This window comes from Streptopelia decaocto (genome assembly GCF_964273445.1).
Source record: "Streptopelia decaocto genome assembly, chromosome: 13".
Lineage (NCBI taxonomy): Eukaryota > Metazoa > Chordata > Aves > Columbiformes > Columbidae > Streptopelia > Streptopelia decaocto.
In genome coordinates this window covers 7790356-7817539 of record NC_138668.1, presented here as the reverse complement: position 1 = coordinate 7817539, position 27184 = coordinate 7790356, and the positions used below count along the sequence as shown (strand labels likewise).

General features: G+C 37.7%; 1 protein-coding gene across 1 annotated transcript in view; it reads right to left on the bottom strand.

The window, feature by feature from the left end:
• Positions 1-27184, bottom strand: part of DNAH3 (dynein axonemal heavy chain 3) — a 60619-nt gene that overhangs the window by 13918 nt on the left and 19517 nt on the right. Inside the window, exons 22-51 of the mRNA XM_082064449.1 lie at positions 25941-26120; positions 24640-24776; positions 23738-23939; positions 22752-22844; positions 22333-22443; positions 20356-20470; positions 19789-19987; positions 18361-18469; positions 17969-18082; positions 16677-16853; positions 15867-15958; positions 15239-15458; positions 14271-14405; positions 12951-13062; positions 12158-12399; positions 11453-11553; positions 11269-11374; positions 9920-10049; positions 9198-9434; positions 8722-8825; positions 7387-7681; positions 6797-6976; positions 5719-5842; positions 5468-5624; positions 4420-4563; positions 3108-3774; positions 2833-2998; positions 2278-2494; positions 1187-1369; positions 824-1022 (exon numbers count right to left, since the gene is read on the bottom strand). Of these exons, the coding sequence (XP_081920575.1) occupies positions 824-1022; positions 1187-1369; positions 2278-2494; positions 2833-2998; positions 3108-3774; positions 4420-4563; positions 5468-5624; positions 5719-5842; positions 6797-6976; positions 7387-7681; positions 8722-8825; positions 9198-9434; positions 9920-10049; positions 11269-11374; positions 11453-11553; positions 12158-12399; positions 12951-13062; positions 14271-14405; positions 15239-15458; positions 15867-15958; positions 16677-16853; positions 17969-18082; positions 18361-18469; positions 19789-19987; positions 20356-20470; positions 22333-22443; positions 22752-22844; positions 23738-23939; positions 24640-24776; positions 25941-26120 (5248 nt within the window). The remainder of the gene's footprint in view (positions 1-823; positions 1023-1186; positions 1370-2277; positions 2495-2832; positions 2999-3107; positions 3775-4419; positions 4564-5467; positions 5625-5718; positions 5843-6796; positions 6977-7386; positions 7682-8721; positions 8826-9197; positions 9435-9919; positions 10050-11268; positions 11375-11452; positions 11554-12157; positions 12400-12950; positions 13063-14270; positions 14406-15238; positions 15459-15866; positions 15959-16676; positions 16854-17968; positions 18083-18360; positions 18470-19788; positions 19988-20355; positions 20471-22332; positions 22444-22751; positions 22845-23737; positions 23940-24639; positions 24777-25940; positions 26121-27184) is intronic.

Sequence of the window (27184 nt, the reverse complement as noted above, 5' to 3'; positions counted from 1 at the left end):
TTGCAACAGAGTTTTACTATGCAACCACTGTTAACTAGTTTAGGAAAGTCATTATTTAAATAAATTCAGACAGGAAATTCGGCATCACTAACCTATGTCATATTTATTAATTACCTATTAATTCTAAATCAATCAAGCAAAATAAGGGAAACAAATTACTATACAGTCTTTCTTAGCATAGTTTATTAGATAAATCGGTAACTTTGCGAAAGCATTCCTTCCTAATCTAGGTAAGATAGTTTTGGATTAAAGACATTTACAGAATTCTTATTTTCAGTTATGAAGGGTTGAACTGTGGGGTCATAAGGTAGAAGAAAAGTGAAAGAAAAAAGGTCTCCTTCCTTTCCTACCTTGCAAATCCTGTGCAATCCCACAATAACAACATAACCCACACAAAAAGAGCTCATTAGAGTAATCACCTATGCCAGGGATATAGCTAGAATTCTCTGTCTGTATAACTGATAGAGTTTGGTAGCAGGGATTAGAGGGGAAAATAGAGGTGAATGGTGCACAACAATTCTAGAGGTCCCAGAGCTCCTCAAGGCAATGCAAATCTCAAGGCTGGGTCAAAGCAAGTTGAAGAGATGACTTTGTGCTGGTGACTGGGATCATACTTACAAAGCTTGTACAACAGTGTCAAGCAAGTGCAATATGTTACAAAGACAAAAGCAGCTCTTAGTTATTCAGTGTAGTTACAAGCCATTGCTAGCAAAATGCACTTTTAGTGCACAGGGCTGCATTCATGCTAGAAGTGCTTCACTAGCACAAGCGCAGCAGTACCCCAAGGTTCCTAGTGCAGGGATAACAAATACCACATCATTACCACTGCCACTTGGATCAGGCTTCCTCTCGGATTTAGCTCCCTTCATGACACAGATACTCTCCATGACAAGCTTAACAGGACCAGGTGGATTCTGCATGGATTTCACAAGAGTGATGTCTGAAGGATTCAGGGTATCAAGAGCTGCAAGTGCTGCCTCCAAAGCTGGCATGGCCTCAGCAAGGTCTCCTTCACATTCATCCTGTTAAGACATTGGGCAGAAGCTTGTAAACCTTCATACAATACCAGCTCTGCAACCTGATTACCCCACTCCAGCACAGACTTGGAGAACCTTCTCTGCTCATAAGTACCTAATAAAAAGACTCTTCACAGCATTTTGCTGCAGGCTCAACCCTTGGACACTACCTTAATAGCTTTAGCAACAGCCGCTGCATCATTGGCCTCTTTTTCATCTGCTGACACTAGTTCCTTCTTTGCATCTACTTCAATTGTTTCCTTTTCAATCCGGGTCATCATTTTGTCTGTTTCTGCAGAAGTTTTAATCAGTTCAGGCTGAAGGGCAGTCAGTTCTTTCTGCATCTCTGCAACCTGATTAACATAACAGGAAATCAAGAAGGAATTTGCGTAAACATTTCATGTATTAGTATTTCACATCTTGATGTCTTATGAAGATCAGAAGACACTATATTAACACAACCTAAACAGGAACATTTGATCTAAATAATTGTTAAAATAGTTCTCCAGCCTATTTTTACTAAGAGCTATTTTATTTAACTGAACAGATTTTTTTTTTAATCATCCATACAATACGTTGCTTTTTATGATCCACTTAATATCAATAATGAGAAATAAATTGATTAATTGCATTTTTTTCTTCTCACAGTTTCAGTTTATGGAATGTTAAATAATCCTTTATGGTACAGGTGGAAAACAAAATCCAAAAGAATCCTGAAAGGAAACACAGAATTAGTGACAGCAACAGCTGCAAACTGGATCTTCTTCATCCAACAAGTATTTGGAACCTCCTTTACTTTGCATCTTGGAAAGATCAACCCCTGGATCACATGGGTTGAAAAAGGAGGTTATTTACCTGGAACCTCATCAATTTCCTACTGGGAATCTACTCAGGAATTACTGTTTATTATTGTCTTACAATATTCTTTAACTTTTCCCCTATTTTGAAAAGGGCAATAGGTACTAGGATGCTAAGGCATCAATTCTCCATATAAGATTTTGAGAAAATACATAAATCTGTAAGGTTTATTCCTCCAACATTTAATGAGTACCATCAGTTTCATTTAGCTTTCTATTAAGTGCTATGATGCAAACTTACCACAATTTCTTAAATTTATTAAGCAGTAATCTAACTTTTCCTGCGGGCTTTCTATACAAAATTATCAATAGCATCATGAATATAGTGAAGAAGGAATTTAATAAGTTTTATTTTTAGAAGTTTTAATCAGCCATACTGCAGTATGTTTTAATCCGAAACTTACTTGTAAAGCTGCAAAGTCAAGTTTTTGAAGTCCTGTAAGGTAACGAGTTTTCATCGTGTCAACTTCTTGCCTTTTGTTGTTCAGCAGAGTTTTAAAGGTAAGAATCAGTTCTAGGTATGAAGTTGGTGTCACATAGTTGTGCCTTCGCAGTGTAGTGTAATAGCTGATGGAGAGTTCTCTTACACTTTCTTGGAAATATTTGCACATTGACACAACCCTAGAGAAAATTTTTCCACATTACTATGAAAATACAATCTGTCTTTATGTTAATTATCAGGAAATTACTCTAAGCACATGAAATTATATTAGTGTTAGTGAAGGTAGAATTGTTTTTTTCCATTATAAGAAATATTTTAGACTGCTTTTGAAGAATGGCCTGATTCTCAGAAATATCAGATACACATATCTATGTATCTTTGACATGCACTGAAATCCCAGAGTTGACTTAGCTTTGCCTGCTTATAAGAATGGTTTCCTGATCAAGTATGTTGGGGCTGCAAGGGTGGGGGGGAACAAATATTTGCTTCGTATGTTTCTTGACAGATAAACTCATACTCTTTTCTAATGTCATCTTCAAGTTCAACATCCTCTAAAAACTTGTTAGCAACCATTTCCAAAGCATCTGTAGGCCAGGTTTGGAACCAATCAATGGTGCAGCAGTTTATCAGAGAAGGGAACATTCGTAGTCGATTCCGAAATGCATCTCCAATAGGACTCATGGCTAGGAAAAAAACCAACAATACCATTACTTCAGTTTGTTTGCAGTTAGAAAGCAGGAAAACTTAAGCCTAAGAGAAAACATTCTGAGAAATAACACATTGTATACAGACCTAAGACAATATGCAAATTTTTCTTCACCCTTTCAATAAAGAAATTGTACATAGCAAGGGGAGTGGCTTCAATTTTCCTGTTCTCCATCCTTGCTGCACCTTGCATTTTCTCAACAATTTCAGCTTTCTCATCTGCTGCAAAGATATTAGGCACATCACCAGTATTTAAAAGCATGTTGATATCTTCTACAAATGCTTCATCCTTTATTTGACTGTCACTGAACAAAAAGGTCACATTCTTGTTAGCAACACCTGCTCTCATCATGACTCGTTTAACATCATCTTTCCATTCACTGATTCCATAGGACTTTGTGATTTCAATTTGAAAGAGTTCAAAGGTATTCATGTAGGTGGCCAGCTTGGTAGCACTTTGTCGACCACTCCCGCCAACCCCTACCAACAACAGATGTCCGTTATCCTGCTTCAATACCCTGCATATCCTTGAGATATGCTCAATAGCAAATCTGAACATTACTAAGGACATTGGCGCTTTGCTGATATTGTTGTATTCCTCAAGGTAGTATTCCATCACAGCTGTCAGTTGCTGTAAGTCTGTGATTTCATCATACACTTTTTCATTACTGTCCGGATCCAAATAGTCTCCAAAGAACAGGCTGCGAATACTATCATCAGAGATTTCTCCAGTAGGTGAGAGATGACTCAGTACCTAGAGATAAGACAAGAATCAACACATAATTCAAACTATTAGAGAATTATTTTCCTTAAAGTCATAATCATTTTTATCTACATGGTAACAATACTGCAGGAAGCTCTGCTTTCCAGCTGTTCTAGTTATTACCTTAGCCTGGAAAAAACAAACAAAACCAAACCACCACACACACACCCCAGAAAACAAACAAACAAACAAACCCCACACACCACAACAGCTAAATGGGGAATAGGCTGTAGGCTGACATGCAAGTTTCCACACAGACATACTTCACAAAGAGACTTTGCTGTCAAATACAGGATAAGTTCCCAAAAGTCTTCTCAGAAAAGTACCCACTACTCCCACTGGTTCATCCAAATATTAACTTTAAAAAAGCACAGATGAATATTGTGTAAGACATTTATTCCAGATAGTCATCTGTGCCAACACAAATTATGAATCATTCTGATATGAAGTAATTTGTATTAACTTGACTAAGAACATGTATAATACTCAATACTGAATAGAAGACCATCCATACTTTTTAAATGCACTGATCAAAATAATTCAGAATGTGCCCAAAACTAACAAAATCCCAATGTCTAAGTATTTCTGAAAATGCATAATTCTCATTCTTGGTCCCAGTGCATTACCCCAAAATACCTTATCAAAGCTCTGCTTGAAGCTGTTTGATGTTGTCTCTTGTACCATCTGGAAGAATACCTGCCTATCCTCCTCATCAACTAAGCGATCATAGAAAACTCGGTAAACCTCATGAATCCAGAGTCTGATCAGTTTATCTCCATCCTGAAAATGTAAATACAAGAAAACAGGTAAATATATTGTTTAAAAACAAAAGGCTAGAAATGTCCATCTGGACCCTGCTATATTTTGTACTAATCTCAGTGGGAATCTTTCAATTCCAAGCCATTCAGCACATGGCTCAGCATCTGCTAATTTAACTGGCTTCCTCACCTAGTTACCATCTTGTCTTTCCTGCCAAGACAAGCTGGGACTCTTATGTCAAAGTATTTTTCTCTACTGTATCAAATCTCCTCATCTTTCCAACATAAAGCATAAATCTTTCAAAAATGCGGCTCATGGGCTCTAACCTAAGACCTGCCCAAAACTGTTGCTGGCTAAGATTTCCCCTGAATAGCTTGTAGCCATTTTGTTCTGTTTCTGCAACAAAAACAAACCCCCAACAGAAATAAAACTTTTAATACTCCTTTAACCTGACATTTTACTGAAAATGGATGAAAAAAGCAGGATGAAAATCATATGCATCTATCAGTATTGATTTGTAGTTTGTGACCATTGGCAAACAAAGGGCTAAATTATTCAGCCTCGTTCACTGATGAGCTTGCCACTTGTAAAGCTATTTCCCACTTTTGTTTCTTTTGTACATGTAGTCTGCAAGTTCAAGAGAAGGGACTGTCTGACTTGATGTACAGGCCTTAACAGAGGCCTTGGGCCTCTGGGACCAGCTGTAATACATGTAAAGAACATTAACAAAAATGACAGCTGTCTTCTTCAGAGACAGACAGAACATATATAGCAAGGCATTCAGGGACTATCCTGATTTTAAACCTCGTAAATCTATTGAAATCACAGTTCGTGTATTTTGAGATGTTTACTTATTGATATTATTAAAATAATATACTTTTCCCATTGGTCTTTCTTACAGCAACATGATTAAACTACAACTTACTTGCAAATGAGTGTGTGGACAGAGCAGCACTCCTTTAATGACCCTGGCAAAATCTCGTAGATTAAACACATAGTGGGATTTTGAAGGAGTTGGAAGAAAATTATCAACCGCCATTTTATAAATCACCATTGTTGCTTGGACCAGCATCTTACCCAGCCTTATGAAGGAGAATAAATACAGTTTTAACTTCTGCAGATGAATAGCAGGAGAAGAGATGACAAAGAGTTTACAGAAAATATATATCACATTACCTGAAAAAAACAGCCTCAAAGCCTTTGCTGAAGTGCCAATCAGCAACTGTAGTAAAAATCTTGGTTAATATGTCATCACTGAAAGAACAGATAGATACAATATTCAAATGCCGTGTGAAGCGTCCTGTAATACACACAAAAAGATGCAGGAAGATTTAGGAATGTCCAAACATTCTTCCACCTTTCAAGGTACCACATTCTAGGACTGGCTGTCACTCAAACAACATTTGAATCTGGCTCCAGCTCATGACTTTGTTTCTGTAAAATTTCTTCCCCAGCAGTGATGCAAATTAAATATAAACTGGTTTATATTTTGTATCAGTATTTCACTTAGAATAACTGTTTTTAATACAAAAAACACAAACCTCCATTACAACAAGGCCAGTATTACCCAGTGAGTGATTCTGTGATTTAAATTTCAGTTCGCATTACCCCTGTTTACTGTGATATGACAAAGCAAACTTTATAAAACCAAAATTCAGTGTATACACTACTAAATTTTACAAATTTGGCTATATCAAAATAGTTATTTTAATAAAGTGTCCTCAGATCATGTACAGTTATACCTGTATTAGAGTAGCATAAGGTGCCTTATAACAGTGTAGCTGTAGCTACATTAGGGCTTTTACTGACATAACTTTTTCATTAGAAAATGTAACCTCCCTTATGGTGATGTGACAGGAATCATGGACTTGCAGGCAACATGCTTGTAAGTAAATGCAGGCAGCCTATCTTAGCAGCAGTTCAGAAGAGAACTACCAGAAAGATTTGGCAAGATGTATTCCCTCCCTTTTCCAAAGAATAGAAAACAGAAAGTGTCCAATCCTCTAATTATTTTTATCATTCATAGTTTAATCAACATTTAAAAAAGATGTATCTAATGTTGATTAAACTCCTCCTAGAAAAGGTACAGATTTGAACTTGAGCATACAAACTTCTGTTTGGAATGACCCCGCCAGTGAATGTGTCTGTAGGTTCACATGTAATAGGTTAATGTAGAATGTCATCAGCAAAACTGAACCTGCCTCATAACTTCAGTCAATTAGATAACTACCTGGCACAGCAATATATTTCCTACCTGTAATATCATTCCTGCCTCCCCCAGGTGGACCCATAGCTGAAACAAGTAGCATATCAATGATTTCCATCTTGGATGTATCTTTCTTGTCATACCAGTGACCATGATCAATCCATTGTCTGAGAAGCTCGATAGGTGGCTGGGCCCCATACACTTCCTTTGCAGGCATGTTTATGTCATCTACGGAGAACACAGACATCGAATAAAAACCCCTCAGTGTTTAGGAATTACAGTTTTCTTTCAAAGCTAAGCAGAAAGAATAACTGAACCAGCAGCAGAAAAAGGCTGTGTCTTCTTATTCTTGCTTCCCATTAAACTAACCAGAATCAAATAACATTACACTTCCCAGGCATACTTAGAGGTGATGGCTTTTATTTCATGTACACTGCAACACTATTAACTATCCTGAAGGCTATCACCACTTAAACAGCCAGAGACTTTCAGCAGGGGGCAGAGCTAATCCTTCTTCAGGTGTCTGACGAAAGCCGAAGAGCACTGAGAAAATGCAAAATTACTCTTCTCGATGAATCACTTCCTTTGTCTAAAGCCAGAATTAAAATGATATAAAAACCCTGAAAAAACTGTCTTACCCACAAATATTACCGCTTTTTTCCCCAAAGGAGGTCCAAATAATCCTTTTCGTCTTCTGTCCAGCTTGGACATAATAATATCCTGGGTTTGGTTAGCAGAGGTTCTTGCAGAGAAGTTGATGAAGCTTGGGATGTATTTTTCCTTTGGAAGTCGTAGTAGAAAATTGTTTGTTATAGCTGATTTTCCAGTGCCAGTGGGACCCACAAAAAGCAAAGGGACATTATGCTCCACATATGTTTTAAGAAAAAACATTTGTCTGGCAGTTTCCATTGTTGGAATGATCAGCTCAGATACCTGTTACACAAGAAATTAAAATAACACACGAAAAATCAAACATCTTATAGCTTAATCAACATTAATATTTGCAAGCAACTACAGGAAGTATATAGCACAAATACATTTTTTAAAAATAATTTTATCTGAAAGCCTAGGCTGTAACAAGGTTCTGGTAGATAGTATGGACCCACTTCTTGTTCAATGTTTATACAGCAAATAGCACAACTAGTATTACCTATATTATGGTTCATAGACACTATATAAAGCCCGAAGGAGAACTGCAGAGTTAAGGATGGGTTAATTCTGTTGCCCTGCTGTGCAAAGGAAAAGGAACAGTGCTATAGATTCTTTTTTCTCTTCCTCTTCTTCCAGTTATCATTAGCAGCTGTGCAATAGATATCAATAAATGAAATGTAATCTTACATCTCATGTACTTAATAGACAAGACAGTTGCAACTACAATGGAATGAAAAGCTGAACAAACCGCTTATCTTGAAATTTCACATACAGAATACAGAATAGGTACTTTTTACAGATCTCTGCTGTGCTACACTTCCTTTTAGTTCACAGCTGCCACTGGAAATGTGAGGGCCCCTATTTGGAAATGGAGGGGATCTAGGACTCTGTACCGTTCTCCATGTCCCAAGGAAGTAATAAGTCTCTTGGCTTGCTTTCTCTGATTAACTCACACTATAATACCATGATATCAACCACAAAAAACAGAAATGACAGAATGGAAATTCAGGCTTCGGCTTTTTCCTACCATGATTTCCCGACCATCAGATGCTATTACAGAGACAAAAGCAGAACCTAAAATTTTAACCACCAGCCAACCTCAGGGCTCCATGTTCACCCGCAGTGCTGAACCTTCAATATTGATGATACCAGAACTAAGACTTAAGCATGAAAAGCAGCCTACAGAGATTAATGAAATGTTGCAGATCAAGCATTAAACAGCTTAATATAGTAGAATCAGGGCTAGCTAAGGTAGTTGATTGATAGCTCTAAAGAATTTAGTCAAATAATTATTTTCTATAATCAAAGATATCAATGTAAACCTTAGCATCTGGGGAGATAACTTGCTCTTCTTTTGTGATGAACTCCATCCACATGTTCCAGTGCCCACTGCCATGCTTGTGAAAATAGAAGTCATAAACACTCCCTGTTAATTGAAGAACACGACGTAGGAAAACCCACTGATTAAAGAATAAACTTCAATCATTTTAGTGTGAGACGTTCAACACTGTGAGATAATGGGGGCTTTCTAGTACATGAGATACCTCTACCCCCCCTCATTATCATCGCCAAATTATTTTAGGTCAGATTCAGCTACATGGTTTGAGTGCAACATGAGGCATATACAACTCCTGGTTAAAAGAGCCAGGAAAAAGCACCCAGCTGGGCTGCCCAAGGCCTGGCAGATGGTTGCTATGCTGCAGACTTAACATCTGCCAGGCACTCTATTCTCCCCTAATGTGCCGAGTTTTCTTATTGCTTTATAAAAGGCCAAGCAAATACAGTTATGAAGAAGCACCTTTTTCTGGGAAGATATTGTTTCTGGTAAGCTTCACACTTTTAGGGCGTGGGTTTTCATTTATTGTTCCTGCTAGCAAGTCACGGTAAAACAAATCAAATTTCTTTCTGCTGTCTGCATCGATGATCCCACCAATTGTCCAAACCAAAGCAAAAATGAAAAGCCCCTGCAGCCACAAGAAGATCTGCTGACTAGACATGCTTTCCTTCTCCTCTTCCTTGGATTGCTTTATTTCATCTAAAACATATATTTGGAATTTTAGTTAAATGCCAGTAATAACCATAAATCCCAATTCATAATACATTTTTGCAGAAGTATTCTGAGACAAACTTTTGTATTCAGTGGAATAAAGCCAAACTACAGAGTGAGGATCTTGTCTGTGTAAAATACTGTTTACAGATAAAAATAACTGGGAAGAAAAATATTTACAAAGGATCCTAATTCTCTTCAGATGCTAGCAAACAGCAAGCAAAACATGGAATACACTCACAAGATCATGTTCAGCTTTGTAATGACACCAGTGTTCAAATGTGAGAGCTCTGAATGCTCGCCAAAGAACTATTATTAATACTGACCAGTGAGAAAGGACTTGTTGTCTGGTCTCAACAGTAACAAATTCTTTTGGTATTTCACTGCATCTAATTACCTGCATTGCGTCATGAAACAAAATAGGAAAAAAAGAACAATTGAAAAAAAAAAAGAATAAGGCTGAGGGTACTTACCAAGCAGACAAGTATAGAGTTTCATCAAGCTATAACTCAGATGAATAGGGGACGTTTGTACAAAAGATTTGCAATGAAGGTGAACGAAATCTAAACAGGGCTGGACTAGCCACATAAACAGGTCATTGACCTACCAGGAGAAAAGGAAATGGCTTTACAACAATGCAAGAGTGGCCATATTTCACACTGCCCCTCAGTTCTCTCTCAATAAAACATAAGGCATCAGAAATTCTCCACATCAGCAGAGGGAATATCAGGTAAGGACCTGTGTGAGGCAGTATTTCAGCGATCACAAAGTCATATTGCCATTATCTGATGGTCAAAACAAGTTGCTTCTACCATAGAGAAGTTTTCAGCAGGCGTTTTGTTACGCAGTTACTAACCCAGCCAGCAGAGCAGGAGCCCAACCTAGGGAGATGGCTGCTTGCTTGGGCAACACCAAAAGTGCGCTGACTGGTACCTGCAAGAGTGCCACAGCATGCAGGGAAATAACAACCACGGCTGGTGGTATCTGCTCCATCAACTCAAGCAGGAAAACAGGAGAGAAACCATGACCTAACCTCTTCCCAGGGACCAGTACTCAAGGAGATGCACTAAAGGGTCAAGCGCTCTGCTGGTTAAGAATGAACATTTTGCTTTGATGAATTAAGAAAATGGTCAATAAAGAGCTCCTCTAGCCTTGGTACTTCTTTTGAATTTGGTCCCAATTTTCTGTAAAAACTCAAAGGGGGTCTTGTCAAATCACAGAAATCAAAGTTTTCTCCAGCTCCAATCCTATTGTGGACAGATCTTATTCTGACACTTTCACTAGAATTTAATGCCCACTGAAAGGGATTTTTAATTTTTATAGGATTAAAAGCTGATTCCCACCAATATCTACTTTTATCAGCATCAACAGTGAGGACGTACTCAATACATGATAAAGAGAGATCTCATTCATGAGAGCAATCCGATACACAAAAGACTATATGGCAAGGATTCATGAGGTGACTAAGGCTATAAGGCTTTGAAGATCAAGCTGTTAATAATATTATTATAAGCATTTCTCAAGCTAAACTCTAGATATCTTAGAAGAAGGATGAGTTCAAAACATTTCGAGTCTTTCAATTTTTCCCACACTGCATTTCTAATACTCATGGCATCTCCATCTCTCAGGAACATTCCTTGCAATGATATTTGACATGCGTCACTACAAAATTATTTACCACAGCCTCTAGGAGATCTGGGACCCTCTAAATCATGAAGTACTTCAAGAGTTTTGATTCTGCATAACTACCTTCAAGCAGGCAAACTGTGAACATCATCTTAATCTTCTAAGTTAGATCTATATAAAAAATTAAGTCTCGCACCAGTTCTCGGTGTTCATCCTGCAGGTTTGGAGGCAGCGTTTGCATGTAGGAATCCTTCAGTGGTGTCCAACCTAACTGTTGCGGGTCCATATAGATCATACCACACCTGGGAAGAACAAACAACTATGGTACAGGAACAGATGTGCCAAGTGGGACAGTTCCAGTCTGAATGCTTTTACATTACCTGCTGACAGTTGCTGGAGATGCCTCCTCTAAGTCTGCTGGCTCAAAGATTAAACTCATTTTTGAATTCATCTGAATTATTTCACCACTCATTAAGCACAGCTGGAAGAAGAGCATCACATAAACATGATCTAGTCATGTCAGTCCTGATCACCCAGTCAAAGCAATGCCTGTCATAAAATCACTGAACATTCTACTTAGTGTCACTCCTCATTCACTCATTCGTATTCTCACAACACGATATTTTCTGACCTTGTCTCAACTATTCCACGTGTTACTGTAATGGCTTGCAGAGACACAGAGAACAATGCCCTATCTTTAAACAACTCTGCAAGGAAAAGCAGTTGTGGCCTGCAGCTTTTTTTTTTTTTAGTTGATTTATTCACTAAGTAATTTAAGCAAGTTCAGTTTTCCATTACAGAGCTGAATTCACGTATTTCAGTCTCCTAAAAGGGTTAATAAAAAAGCCTCAGTGAGCAACCTCGTTTCAGTAAAGCAGGATCAAGACAAGGCTTCTAGGGAGAAGTAACAGCTTAGAATCGTCTACTGAACCCACTCATATAATGGGGGAAAAAGCCAATGCTTTTAAGCACATCAGCCTTTCCTGAGTCTCACACCTCCTTTAACTAACATGGTAACAATATTGCTACCACTAAAATAAAGTATGTATAATCAAGGATGAGGTTACTGGCAAAAATTAAGCTACCTTTTTATTATCATCGAGCACAGTGTTCATGTTCTCTATCCAAACTGCATCCACTGGGCCATCAAAAATAATCCACTTCCGATGATCTGTGGTAGAAGCTGCTTGCTCCCTGAAGGCATTTGCAAGAACTCCATCCGACCATTCATGGCTTACAGGATCAAAACTGCCATACAACTGTCCCATAGTAATTGCTTTGGGATTAATAATTTTGTATTCAACAGCAAATTCATCCATGGCTTTTTCTGTGTAAAAAGACAAACAGATGAGCTCAAGAATTTGATAGGTTAATTTCATTCAACAACTCAAGTATAGAATAAGAATATTACTGAGGATCCTACTTTAGCTGCCCAAGGCAAGAAAACCCAGACATCTGGCAGCTAGGTAACAGTAAATAAGAAATTCTGTTACTTGTACAAGGAAAGAACAAAGTCTTACATGCAAAACCACATGAAAAAAGAGAAAGAATAGCAGAATAGATATTATATGTGGATGGGAACTACTTACAATCTCCTTATCAGAGCTAGTTTTTTTGAGAGTATTATGCACAAATACAATGCTTAACAAAATTCATAAAAGCATAATGACATTAGTATGTTTTATTATTCCAGTAAATGCAGACAAAAATAATTCCAGGCAAATATACCAGACAAAAACAGTTCAATGAATGGAAACCTTCCAGTCAAGAAAGCAGAATATAGGATAATTAACAACCTGGGCATATCTCTGCGAAGAAGAAACATTAGTAATAGAATTAACTTCATTTAATGAGAAGTTTGTGGCTGAACGATGTTACCTGTGTACAAATCGCCAAGGGCTCCAGCGAGCACTTTGTAAGCACAGGTCTTCCCACCTAAAGGATCTCCAACGATCATGAAACCATGGCGCACCAGCATCATTTCATATACCTGGATCAGTGACAAGAGGTTGACTCTTTACCATAGCACAAAAGCCAGCATTATCTGTATGAAACTAGAGGTCTCTCTCTTTTGCACTCAGACTCGACAGGACAAAATATCAGCTAAATATCTGCACTCCATTAACTCGAATCGGAAGGCAGTCAGATTATCATGGCAATTCTCACTGAAGTCATTGTCCCCAGCTAAATGTCATCCCTCAGTTGTAACAGCATTATTGTACAGTATGTGAGTACACTAAGCAGACACTGCAGACCACAGCCCAGCACAGAAGCCTAAACTGAAATCACTGGTTACCAATGAAGCTAACACAAAAGCACTGAAACTACAGTTCTGAGGGTCTGTCGTATGACTGGTCCCACAGAGGCTGACTTTGCACTGCGAGAGTGGTAACTTCTTCAGTCAGCTCACAAGATCTTGCCAGAACTCAAGTCACAGCCTTTAAACAGAACACCTTCAAACAGACCTGTAAGAAGAACCCCTAAGAAGATTATTTTTTTTAAGCTCAGGTTAAGGCTGGTATTTTCTGGTTTAGCTTAAATTCCTAACCAGTTAATACTACCCCTATTAAATGAAAAACAAAGTATGGTTTGCAAAACAGCACAAGCCAAGTGTGAACATAAGCCATGAAGTCTGAACTGCTGTTGGAGGGGCCCCTCATGATTCTGCCCCAGGCCACACATTTTTACCCTTGCCATTACACTATCACTAAGAAAGAAGAGTTAAGCATTCTTTAAAAGGTCAATAATACTAGTAAATGGAGAACAATTGGAATACATAGCTGGAGGTGAAGCACAAGCAAGTGTGAGAAATGTCACCTCTTCCAAGACCTCTCAAGGAGACTGTGAGCAGAACTGGGAGCAGGGCCTGACTCCCAGTCCAGAGGTCTCTTCACTGGGCTACACCACCTTAGCTAGTAACAGGTTCAGTTTAATTTTCTATCCTGAACCATAAGACCTACGCTGTGGCTGCACACGTTAGCTCCTTCACAGACTGGCTGAATCAAAAAGAAAAAAAATCACTATGAGCAAAGCAGGCTTTTACTCCATGACCTTTACTCAGTAAAATTATGCTGTTTGTAATATTCTGTTAACTGATCACAGGAACTATTAGCTATTCATCCATGACACAGACAGTGAATGAAGAGTGTTTCTGCTCTCATACTTTTCTTCCCCAGAAGTAAGGACGTGAAAATAAACCTGAATAATTTTTCCAAGGAACCATGGAACTGGTTGAAGATCCATTTTTTTAATATTTTCGGTTAGTGCCTTAATAAGCAGGTCATAATCTGGTGTAGGAAGAACCACTCCAGGAAACAGGTCAGATATGATGCCCTGTTAAGGAAAGACAGAATAGGACACTAAGTAAACACATGTTACAAAAGCAGAAAATTCCCAAAGTATAAAAATCTACAAGTAAAAAAATATTCATACAGGTAACAGGAGCTTAAGAGGAAATGTCTTCAGCTGGACAAAACTAACTTCCAGGAAAACTGTAGCCATGAAAGTATTCTGTATGCATGAGACAGAAACGAGTGCCTGCACTTTTCGTACACACACTGATATTGTAAAAGGAAGCTTAACCTTCTGCAAATTTTCCCCTAAAAGTATTACAGGAACAGATGTGAAAGTGGTTGAAAGAATTTCAGTGATTAAATAGAAGGGTACATGTTCTGAAATTTCAGAACAATGATTCTGTGTGTGCTTATACTCTAGGTTTTATGTCGTTAATATTGATTGCTTTGTAGCTTAATGTAGTCTTTATTTTCTGTTAAAGTGGCATGCAAACAGAAACTTCATCATTCTCACTCTGAATTCAAACTTCTAATTGACCGTAATTTAGTTGTCCACATTTCTTTTGCAGCACAAAGCCAGAATGCAAACTTCAAAGAATGGTTTCCACAAATGAAGCTGCACAAAGTGACTTCTAGCAAGATACAATATAAAGCATTTTATAGAACTTAAAAGGCATCACTGAAAGTTTGTTTTTCAAAATAGTACTAATAGAACCAAAAAGTGCATCCAGAACAGTGGACTGAAATAATTCTACACTAATATGGCAGCATCTAGATCAAACTGTTCTAAACTAAGATAATGATCTGTTGCTGTAGGTTCTTATAACAGACTTCATCATCACAAAACTTAAACACACTGACCTGATAGCTTACCTGAAACAATGGCACATCCTGTGCCAAGAATTTGGCCAAGTTAATATCCAGCAAAGCCCGAAGTAACAATACGCTTTCATTTTCAGTTGGGTACTTCAGTTTTAAGTTTCCTGCTGCTGTCAGGACAGATTTAACAGCACGCATTCCATAATCATAGTGATGCTGAGATGACAGCTGCTCAGAGCACAAACGGTACGTGGCAACAATTTTCTGGGCAAGACTGTGGATATTAAAATATCACATGTAGAAAGAAAATCTCTTACCATGCAAGGAAAATAATCTAAGTATCTATTTACACAAAGTAACTGCAGTGATTATCAAACATCAGCTGACAAGATGGCTCAGAACACCTAGGAAGTAAAGCTGTAGATTATGGCATGCCAGAGAATGTGTGTGCCATTTAGGAATTCTGTTTGATATTATGATACATTTTCCAAATGATCCTGTATAGAGGTACATATCCATCCACATGAGGTGGTAAATGAGAACTGATGATAAAGCAGGAGATTAAAAAGTACTTTCTGGAGAAACAGAACATGGACAACCTTCCAGAATTACATGCCTCAAGCACATATATGAGAAATTAGGTATATCAGACTCAGCTGAGGTGGAAAATTCAATCTCTCACCTCCGAGAGTCCAAAAATCCCATTGAATAAAGAGAAATTTCTCCAATCAAGGCATAATCTGGAACCATCATGGCAACCGTTCGGAACAGTGCCTGTAAGAAAAAAAGTAAGATATAATCTTAGACTATGGACCATGGTAATAACTTTGTACCTGTTTTGTAAGAATAGTATCTCTCCATAAATTCATGAACTTCTGTACTCTCTATTCCATTTTCCTGACTTTAGGAATCACCTGAAATCTGCGTTAGAATTCTATTCTATCCTAATCTTACCAAGAAGTTCAAGAGGTCTGTGCTAAGCACTTTAGGAACAAATATTTAGAAAGAGTCACACTCCTAAAGAACTATTGAAAGAGGAAAAGGGAGGTGTCATTCATCTCATTTTCATAAAAGACAAACTAGTGCATGATGTGGTTAATGTGTTGTAGAAGGTCATGCAAAAAATTGTGGCAAAGCTAGGAAAAGAACTAGGAGCATATAAGTCTTTCTCTGCAGTGTCTCAGCAACTTGCGGAGTTAAAATAAATTTAAATTGGTATTCGGATCAGCAAGCCATTGTAAACTTGGAGAATTTCCACTTAGAGAGAGCACTGTCAAAGCTGTGAACCGGTATTGGTATGATTAGACTGAGATCTTTCATCTGTGCATTTTGTACAATCCTAAACACTTATTAGGGCTTAGCAAAAAGCACAGCAGAATACACTTGAATGGGTTACCATGTATTATTTGATTGCTGCCTTCCTCTCCTTATTACAATAGAACAGAAGTTGCAGATTCTGAATTTCTACAAGAAATCAGAGTTCCAGATTTACCTTCAGATTATCGGGCAGTTCTGCCCGTCCAGCATAGCCAGGATTCATGGTGATAAACACAGCACATGAAGGATTAAGAGAGATCTCTGTCCCTTCAAAGATGAATGTTTTGAGTTTGCGAATAATAGCTTGCTGGATGCTAAGTATTTGCTGGGCAACTACAGATAACACTTCAACCTAATAGAGACAGAACAGATTGGAAAACATAAAACACTTGGAAACAATATACAATGTTCTTGTTTATATATTTTGATGGCTATATTTGCATTCTTCCAGGTGAAAATTACCCTGTGTCTGATAACTGAGGCTAAATATTAGCGTCTATTGAAGAGATCCTCTGAAAGCTAGTGCTACCGTTCCCTACTTAAACCACGTAGACAAATCAATAGAGGCTTCTAAAAGCCTCCAAAGGCAAATCTCTGCCTGAATGTAGTCAGCTAAATTAGGTGGACAGGAACTCCCTCTGGAGGCCTCCAGAAGCACTTTACTTTCACCTCAGATAAAGAATTTACACTCTTCAGAAAGACTGGTTCACTCAATGCCTCAAATTAAGGGTAAATGTAAAGAATGAGTAAGTCAGCCTTGGTGCTTTGAAGTATCACCCTAACAGAATACTGGAAAATGAGAATGCTAACACTTGAATTCATTATAAAACAAGTTACAGCAGACAAATGGAGAAATTAAGGTGTTAGCGATATTAAAACATACAAAATAGATCTTAATGGAATTTCCACATTTACTTAAATGTAACTCCATCGAAATAATAATAAAACTTACCCAAAGTCAGTGACCAAATTAAAAAAAAAAAAAAAAATCAGAGTAAGACCAAGGATGAGATTAGATGTGTCTGGTTACACAGCTAGTTAACTAGTCGCTAAGTTAGTGACACTCAGGTAGTCATCACAGGTACCCCTCCACTGGGATTTGTCTGCCTTGTGCTGAACAGAGGGAAACGCAGTCCCACAGCTGCAGCTTGATTTCTCAAGGACAAGAGAAGGACAGTTCTTTCCCAACAAATGAGTGTCACATACAAAAGAGGAAATTGCACAGGAACAATTTTTTCAGCTAAAATAAGCCAGAACACAAGACTTGGGCAACACAGCACAGGTGAGCACATGCTCCTACAGCAGGCAGCTGAGTGCCTATTTCTGTGTCAGTGATTATCGAAACAAAGAGGCTATTCCACAAATACAAGTAGAAAATTGGCAATAAAGCTGTCATGTCTAAGTCTAAAAGATCTTGTGTCTTAAATTAAAGCGTTATCCTTCTATTTGTCAGAGTTAAAATGTTACCTCAATTCTATTGAACTCGTCAAAGCAGGCCCATGCACCAGATTGTGCCAGTCCCTTGAAGAACTTGCCCATTGCCTTGTAATCGAGACCATCGGAGCAATTAAAGACCACACACTACAACAGAAACACAGAGAACATCTCTCAGGATTAACACAAAGTCCACTATAAAATTCTTAGCATCTAAAATAGGAAGTGATTATTATTGCTAATTTTGGATTACAACACTAGGATGCCATATAGACACAGTCATAAATGTGTGCTTCGTACCAGCTATTTCTGTGAGTAAAGAATAGGTACAGAACAAGCAGTACTCGCTTAAGAATGGCATTTCAAGAAATATCTACATATGCAAACATAAACAATGCAAAGAAAAAGAGTTTGTATTTTGGTACCTGTTTGGCTAGTGCTTTTGCTAGATCTTTTGTTGTTTCTGTTTTGCCAGTCCCAGCAGGTCCTTCTGGAGCACCACCAAGATTTAATTTCAAGGCACCCATTAATGTCCTACATAAAAAAGAACACCGGCATTTGAAATAGTAATCTTTAATAGAACACTGTTTCTAAACGGATGATAAGTATTTTCCTATACAGGTTCTCCTGGAAACTATTTACTTGTTCCTTAGTGACTTTGCAGCCTGCCCTAAAAAAAAAAAAACAGCATTGTCTCGTAATTCACCCACTTGGTCGGCAAGGAACATCAAAGTTTTTCATTACATGCATCCACCCTGTATATTCTCAATTACACAAGCAAATTCACAGTGCCAAGTGGCACTCCTCATGACAAGAACTTCAAGCTGGCTTTCTAAATGAAGTCAATCTTTAGGAACAGCTGAGAAAGCATAAAGGTTGTTTAATAAACCTGGGAATCACGTTGCTCTCCAGGTGATTTTCATACAAAAAATAAGATCCCTGCTAATACCAGAGTGATCTGATTATTTTACAAAAGCCTCATTTAAAGGCTTTGCAACCAAAAGCAGTTGTTAAATCGTGTTGAACAGTCTGCTTGCTTTTGCTTGCAGTCAAATTGTATCTGGTACAGCTGATTGCATAGTGTTAGTTTAGATTAAGCTAATGTTAACAACCCCAATTTATAGGTAATGCACCAGCCACTTTCAATGCCCCTGTGAATGCCAGAGGATGAAGCATTTGTCAGCATAGGTATTAACATAAGCACTTACTACAAGTGTCTCCTACACAATGGTGAGTTCACAGCTCAGTGTTGAAGTAAAACCTTTACATTCTCACCATGTATTTGCCTGGAGATACTATAAAGAAAACACAAAACACTTAAAACCCTAGACCTAAAATTACCCGCTGAGATGACTCGTGTCTCCAGGGCTCACAAGAAGTGAAATACCAAATGCCCTTGAATGCCTCACCCTTGGGGACTGAAGTATTTCCATTTCAACCTCTTGCAAGCAAGCGGTGGAACAAGAAGCTAACTGCAGTCAAACATCTGTGAAGGGCTCCGTAATTACCTCATTTATTTCACAGGCAGGCATACCCTACCTGTACATCTTATTTCAAATAAATTAATTGAGCAGTGCTACTGTAGAGTTCTTTACAGTTCCAGTTCCATGAGCTACCAACTTTTTTCAGAAGCACATTCTTGAATACTACAGAGAATGATTCTCTACTGGTGTAGAAACCTATACATAGTAAATATTTTACAACATTTGGAGGAGATATATAAAATTTGCCTCCAAAACCTACAGGAAAATCTTAGCTGCTGAGCTTCCTGCTATTATTAACTATACCAAATGAAAATAAATATAGATCAAACCAAACAATGAAACCGTTATTCACAGACAACATGGCTTTACCTATAACATCGATCTGTTAGTGGGGTTATAACCAGACGCAGAGAATTGCCCAGATACTCATAACCATATTTGGCTTCTGTTGTAATCATTCGCACTATTACATCGTTCTCTTCCCAGTAGTATCTCAGCTGAGAAATCCACTGGAAGTCATTCAGATCTGTGATTTTGTCTTCAACCAATTTTGCAACCACATCACGAGCTGCAGAGTGAGAGACAGACTATTTGAAAAATCTAAACACTTGTACTGTGTTAGCTTACTTAAAATAATATATAAGTTAACATTTAGAGTAGTCATCTGGCTCTCATGTTAGAAAGGAATCTGCATCTGTTTTGCATTGGGAACCAAGCTTAATTTGATCTAGATTCCAGTGCCTGTTCTAAGTAGATGGAAGATAGTTGTGCAGGACTGAGCAATCTCCATTTACCCAAAGACACTGTGCAGTAACTCTGTAAAGGTTATTTAAAGTTAGAGAAAGCATTTTAGCTGCCTCTTCCAAATAGTTCACCCCACTAATGACAGCAGTGGTGCCCCAGATGTAACAAGAGCACCAGCAACTGCACATTTACCATGTACATCGATGACAGTTAGAGCTCCAAGTGTCAGCCGGGCGCCACTGGACAGCTTTCCTCTCACCAACTCAACAATCTCCCCAATTTGTAGGTTACTCTTCTCCAAGAAATCCTGTCATGGAAACAGAACATAGGCATTACCGTAATGCTGTAGTTAGCAGTTGCTGAGCTGCCATGAGTGCAGTCACTGAAGACAGCCCTGCGAACAAAATATAATAATGGAAGTCCTGGCATTACACAGTCATTTTAAATTCTCTTTCATTTTATTTTACTATGAACACTTCAAAAAGCTTTATGACCTCAAAATAGTATAAGCAGAAGTCTTGTCTTTCCTCCTAACAGAAATTACAAAACTCTACAATAGGAGATGAGCAGATTCTCTCTGTTGGGTAGATTTTTGATTCTGTAAATTAGTAGTAAATTGTAAATTAATAACATTAATAGAAATCTAGGATTCTACTAACTTTACTACAAACACTTTAAATTATTTTCTCATTATTAAATGAGAAAGTTGAATGAAATGAAAGATTATGTGTTTAGTAATGACCTAGACAACAGGACAGAGTGTACTCTCAGCAGGTCTGCAGATGATGGAAAACTGGGAGGAGTGGTTGACAGACCACTCTGGAGCACCACCCTTCAGAGGAACATCAACAGACTGGAGAAACGGCCAGACAGGAACCTGGGGAAGTTCAACAAAGGGGAAAGTCCTGTCTCTGGGAAGGAATAACCTCATGTGCCAGTACATGCAGGTAGCCAACCTGCTGGAAAGCAGCTCTGCAAAACAGGACCTGGATGCTGATGGACACCAGGTGGAACAGAAGCCATCAATGTGCCTTTGAGGCAAAGAAGAGCAACAGCAGCCTTGGCTGCATGAGAAGGAACGTTACCAGCCAGTCAAGGGAGGTGAACCTGTCCCTCTGGTCAGCACTGCTGACATCACATCAAGAATGCTGTGTCAGCTGTCAGCTCCCCACAGAAGACAGGCACAGACGTACTGAAGTAAGTCCATTAGCAACCTGGTCTAGTTGGCCCTATTTTAAACAGGAGTTGGACTACATGATGTCAATGGTCCCTTATATTCTGTGATTCACTGCTCTGTGATTTCTTCTCATTTTCCTTAATGTATGGATTGTTCAGGATATTTTATTTGAAAGCAATAAATATTTTCAGTTCTGCATATGTGGGATAAGATCATCAACAACACAGGCAAGTTAAACCTAAGATATTCAGTAAGAATACAGAAACAAAAAGCTAATACTAAAATGTACTATTTGGTGCAACTTTTATTAAAACTTCAGTTTCCACATTTAAAAAGCAGTCCAAACACTGTTGACTGAATTAATCACCAAATAAATCCTCATCCACCTAGCTCAATTAGGATCAGACAAAAGCCTACTGAATTAATCAGAAATTATTTCCATGACTTGAGCATGCACTTGATTAGCCTCAATGAAGTGATACTTAAAACCGTTGTGATGATGAGAGAGGCACTACAAACACATAAGAAAAGTCTCTTGTATGAAATAACAAACTTGGCTGCCACACCTCTATCACCAGAAGAACCAAGAAATAAGCAGACAAATAACTGTGCCATTCTAGAAGGAGATATTTCTGTCTGCATGTTTCCCCAGGGCTTCACATGTAAAGACAGGACTTAGAAATAAAAATACGTAGTGTTTAACAACAGTCTATCACTTTTTTTTTTGGCATTTTTATTTACACCAGTATCTCTTGTTAAAAAAAACAAAAAAGTAATACCATTTCCTTCAGTGGGACTTCTTGTATTACACATCAAATAAATGAGAACAGGCCCCTGCTAAGGGGTGAGAAAAAAGGAAATAGAAAATACAGCATACTGCATGAGGAACTTGTAATATGTTGTTAACCGAGGATCTTCTTTGCTAGAAGGAGCTTTTTATTAATTAATCAGAGCTTAGTGTTGAGAAATAGAAAGGTAGAAGAAAATCTTACTTGTAAAGTGCCTTCCCTTATAGCTTCAGACACTTCTTCTGTCCAGTAAATGGATGAAACGCAAATAACCACTTGTCCAGGCCACTGAAGTACCCATATTTTTCGAGGAACCTTAAACAAAAAGATTCATTCCAGACATAGAAAGTCATAAAAACAGATTAGATTATGGCACTGAAAACAATTACTTTCCCCAAATGTATTTTGTCTTGTGCTGTAAATAAATGAGAATCGGGATGGAAAGCTTTGATACTTTCTTCTTCAAGAAATTCAGAGTTAAAACTTCAGACTGGTACCACTGAACAAAGAGAGACGGATTCCACTCAGCTTTAAAAATGTTTCCCTGGTTAAGAATTTGAGCAACCTGTTCACATACAGTTGCTTGTGAAATCTATGTTATACTATAATTCACGAATAATTACCTCGATATATCCTTTTATGCCATCTTCAATAACTTGTCTTACACTGGCCAGCATCATTTCCTCTACTTGCAAAAGCCATTTTTCTACCATACCCTTCAAAAAAAGAAAAACAGTTCCTAGTCAATACACATTTCCTGATTATATTCCTCTTAAAGGGCAAATTATTTGAAATGTGTTAGGCTTAAATACACTTTCTTCGGATCTGGGTATAGCATATAGGGAGGAAGAAAGGTTGAAATTTCCCAGATTCCGACAGGCAATACTGCAGTATAACACTGTCTGAAGGCAGATAAGCTAGCTCTAAAGACAATCCAGCTGAAGAAACAGCTGGATATGTTTCATATAAGCATAAACAAAAAAAGCAGATCACAGCTTGCATGGTCAGTTAAGCTTGGTCATTTTAATCCAGGGTGTGTTTTGTTCTGGAGGCGTTAGGGAAAACACTGTAACTCATAACATGCCCCACCTTTCATCTCTTTTTGGTTACCATACAGCAATTTAGCTCCATACCTTCACATTGAGAACAACAGAAAAAGCTGGAACTGAGATACTTTTCAAAACTTATAATGCTATTTCTGCTCAGACCCCTTTTGAACTAATGCTCTGATTCTTCACTGTCACCATTTCCCTCATTCCTCTCTGTCTCAGCCATGCTGTGCAATATTATATATGTAGGTATACAGAAAGCTAGGTTTATATCTATCTATCTAGCTAGCTAGCTATAGCTATCTATCTTTCTATCTCTCTCATCCATGTATCTATCTCATCTTAAAAATAGCAGGTATGTAAAGCTGCAGAAAAGTGCCTAAGGGAATTAACCCTAAAATTGGTATGTCTTATTCCTTTTTGTAGGAAATCCTTTTTGTTCTAGAATACTAGTCTGCACTCTCACTTCCTAAACACCTGTCATGATCTGATCCTCATTCCTCCAAAAAATACACTTTAGGCAAAGTATTAATGTAATATCATATAGCTTAAAAAATTACTTTTGCATTTGCTGGATAGATTTTATCTGTGAAAGGAACAATTTCTTTCTCTGAACTGATCATGCCTACGATCTCCAGATTTTCTGTGAACTCCAGTTTAGCAATTCCTTCAAAACACTTCTTTAAATGCGGTTGTACTCGAAGGGGATCCTTTGTTTCAGAAAGTATTTCAAGCAGCTCGTCATTAGACAGGAAAAAGAATCTGTCAGAAAAAAATACAATTAATGAATATGCACTTTCCAATTATGAAAATAATCATTAATAATCCATTAATGCAAGATAAATGGAATTGGTTTTATGGTTGCTTAGGAGTCAAGTATAACAGAGGGGAAATTATTACCTCAAATTTCATTTCTTAAGCGATTTTTAACATTATAAGACTCATCACACCTGTTTTTTCAAAATTTCAATATGACCATCATTTTATGCAGAGGAAGAAAGAAGAGCTCTCTGTCTCACACAGGAAAGACAAGATGTATCTATGCAGCTAATAGGTACCTTATGAAAACACAGAATCTTTTTCCTCATAATCTTATGTAACTCCTATATATCACACGCCTCTGCACAACTAAAGTGGGCAGGGCAGAGACGTAATTGCAAATCAGCCACGGGAGGTAGCAAGTTCCTTCAAAAATGCCCTGTATGTAATAATGTCTTTCTAATCATAAGTTTACACTGTGCTAGACAGATTTTGCCTCCCCGCCTCTGCCTGTCCCTGGCACTGCAAATTTAACTGGAACAGGGGAAAATTAATGTCTAAAGAAATTAACAGGTTTTCATTTTTCTTGCACAGGACTGTGTCCCACATGTGTTTATAAAATGAGACTTTTCGGTTCAGTACAAATTGTTTGAAAGAGTTTATAGCTTCTTGTCACTAACTTTGGCCTGTTTAATTAATTTACCTTGGGAAAAATAATCTTTTCTTCTCCAAGTAAGTATTCAACCCCTTTTGAACGTCTTCTAAGAGAGTATTTGCTTCTTGAAGTCTGTCTAACATCCTGGGTTGTTCAGTTGCTACAAGCACCTTTGTGTCTTTCTCCTTTATAAAAACAAATACACAGCAGAAAGTGCTAGAAGTTGCAATAGGTTTCTACATTAAAATTGTCATAATCAATCACACACATTGCAGGAGGCTAAAAAGCTATATATTAATTCTTCTCTGTAGTGTGCCCTCATGTTACTCAATATATATGCATTATTTGATGTTTTTTCCTTTCAGACTGTCAGTTTTAGCAATTTGAACTTTACAGACAATAACGGAGCAAGGAAATGTCTACAGGAATTAAAATCTTTGGTGCTAGCTTCTGTGATTGGGCTTACTACATTTTTTTCCATCCACAAATAAGTTCTGTAAAACAGAGCCATAGTATATGACAATTCCTGCCATCTAGGTTGCATTTTTTCTTTCTGATAATGCCTCTCTTAATTTGAAAGGATACACCTGTTTCAGAACAGGCTTCATCATTCAGAGTCTGAGCTGTTAGACAGGTCTCAACTTCTGTTTATTTACGCTGATTATTTCAACAGCTTTATCACACTCCTGATGTTTTTGACAACCATCTCAGCTCACACTACCACTAAGTATCTGGCCTCTTACCCACCTCCTTAGTTACAGGAAACTCAACAGGATACTCAATTGCACTTACTATCCCCATTATCTTATCCTGACACACTATAATATCAGTACGTATTCACCAAAGCTCTGACTAACCATTCCACTACATCTGAGAGTACAACCATATGCAAAAAAAACAAAAAAAAAAATCCATTTAGTTGCTCTAATAATGTGTATGCCTTAAAAACCTAACGCAAAATCTAACTGTATCCTGAAAAGACTTTGTACAGATTGTCAGTGAACTCTGAAGCAGATCCTGAAAGTTCAAATCATTCATATTTCTACCTAATTCTGATCATTTAACCAGGCAGAAAATTGAGAATTAGAATGTTACTTGTGCTCTAATTCATCCCGCAATATCCAGCTTTATAGTAGTCTCAAGGCAGTAACAATTTCATCTACCACTTTTACTGCATGACTAGATTTTGGTGGCATTTAGGAAAGGATTTTCCACTCTGTGTTATACCTTCTTGTGACTTAAATACAAATATTAGCTCCAGAAAAGCTAGTATGTCTTCATTGTAGTAATATTCATGTTAACAGATGTGTGTAAAAATAATACACAATTTATTAAACGCAAGCACTTACCACTTGTGCCATAATGTCCTTCCAGTATGCATCCACAACCCCAAACTTTCTGCCCTCTTCAGGCATTTGAGCTCTAATGTCTTCTGAACTAAAAATTGGTTCCAAATACAACCACGTTGCCTGACATTTTAAACAGCTATCTAGAATAGCTTGCATTAAACGCAGCTTATCTTCCCAAGCCTGTAATGAAAACATTTAATATTTAATTAAAATTTATTTTTAATAATAATACTATTTAAGAAATTATATCAATAACTAACTACACTGAGGAATCAAAGAGCATGAGTTGCTTGTCTTCAAAGCACAAAAGAAATAAACAAACAACAAAACACCACACACCAACAAAACAAACCCCAAACAAGCCACAAACAACGGAATGATTTTAAGAGAGGGAGAAACTTTGTTATTTAAAAACAAACACTAATAAACATAGAAATATTTCTTATAAACAATACACATATTCATTCACTAGCACTTTCTACAGCAAGTTGTGAGACAGTTGCCTAAGAAGTGCAGAAATGACTAGCATAGCAATCCAGAATCTCTTCTTTTAATTGTACGTGTGTACTTTCTATCTTATAATCAATGAAAAGATAAAAGCTTTACCAGGTATTCAGCAGACCAAGTAAATGTCAGTGCACAGACCCTATATAAAGTGGGTTCAATCTCTGACCCCCCAAAAAAGCTACTTCATGCAACTCTAGCAGTACAAATTGGTTTCACAACTAGAGAGAGATTCTTTTTGAATAAAGAATTTCAGATAGCGTTGCTTTTGTGACTTTAACAGTCTACAGCATCAGGGACATGCAAGAGAACGGACTGCAGGGAGTGAACACCGCTACCCTTAATTGTTCATTACTCTGCAGAAGGTACGTGGACATTGTTTAGACAGCTGTGTATTAATTGTTCCCTTTCATTTCACCAGCTCTACTGGAAAGCAGAATTCAGCTTTACCTATGACTTGGCTAAAGTCCACAGGAAAGGACAGAATTTAGGTCTTGGCACTGCTTACAAATCATCACTATTAGGCCAGTGATATTAAATACTGATGGGAAAGAAGTCCCTGCTTTCTGCATAATCTTCCTGTTAGAAATTCATCATCTTCAACAAATATCACATCTTTACAAAATGGTAGGACAGCTAACGAAAAAGACTTAAAAACCCTTATGGGTTGTGTCAATACTAGAGGATTACAAATAAATTATCCCTCACAACTGACAGACCTATGTCTTTTCACACAACGC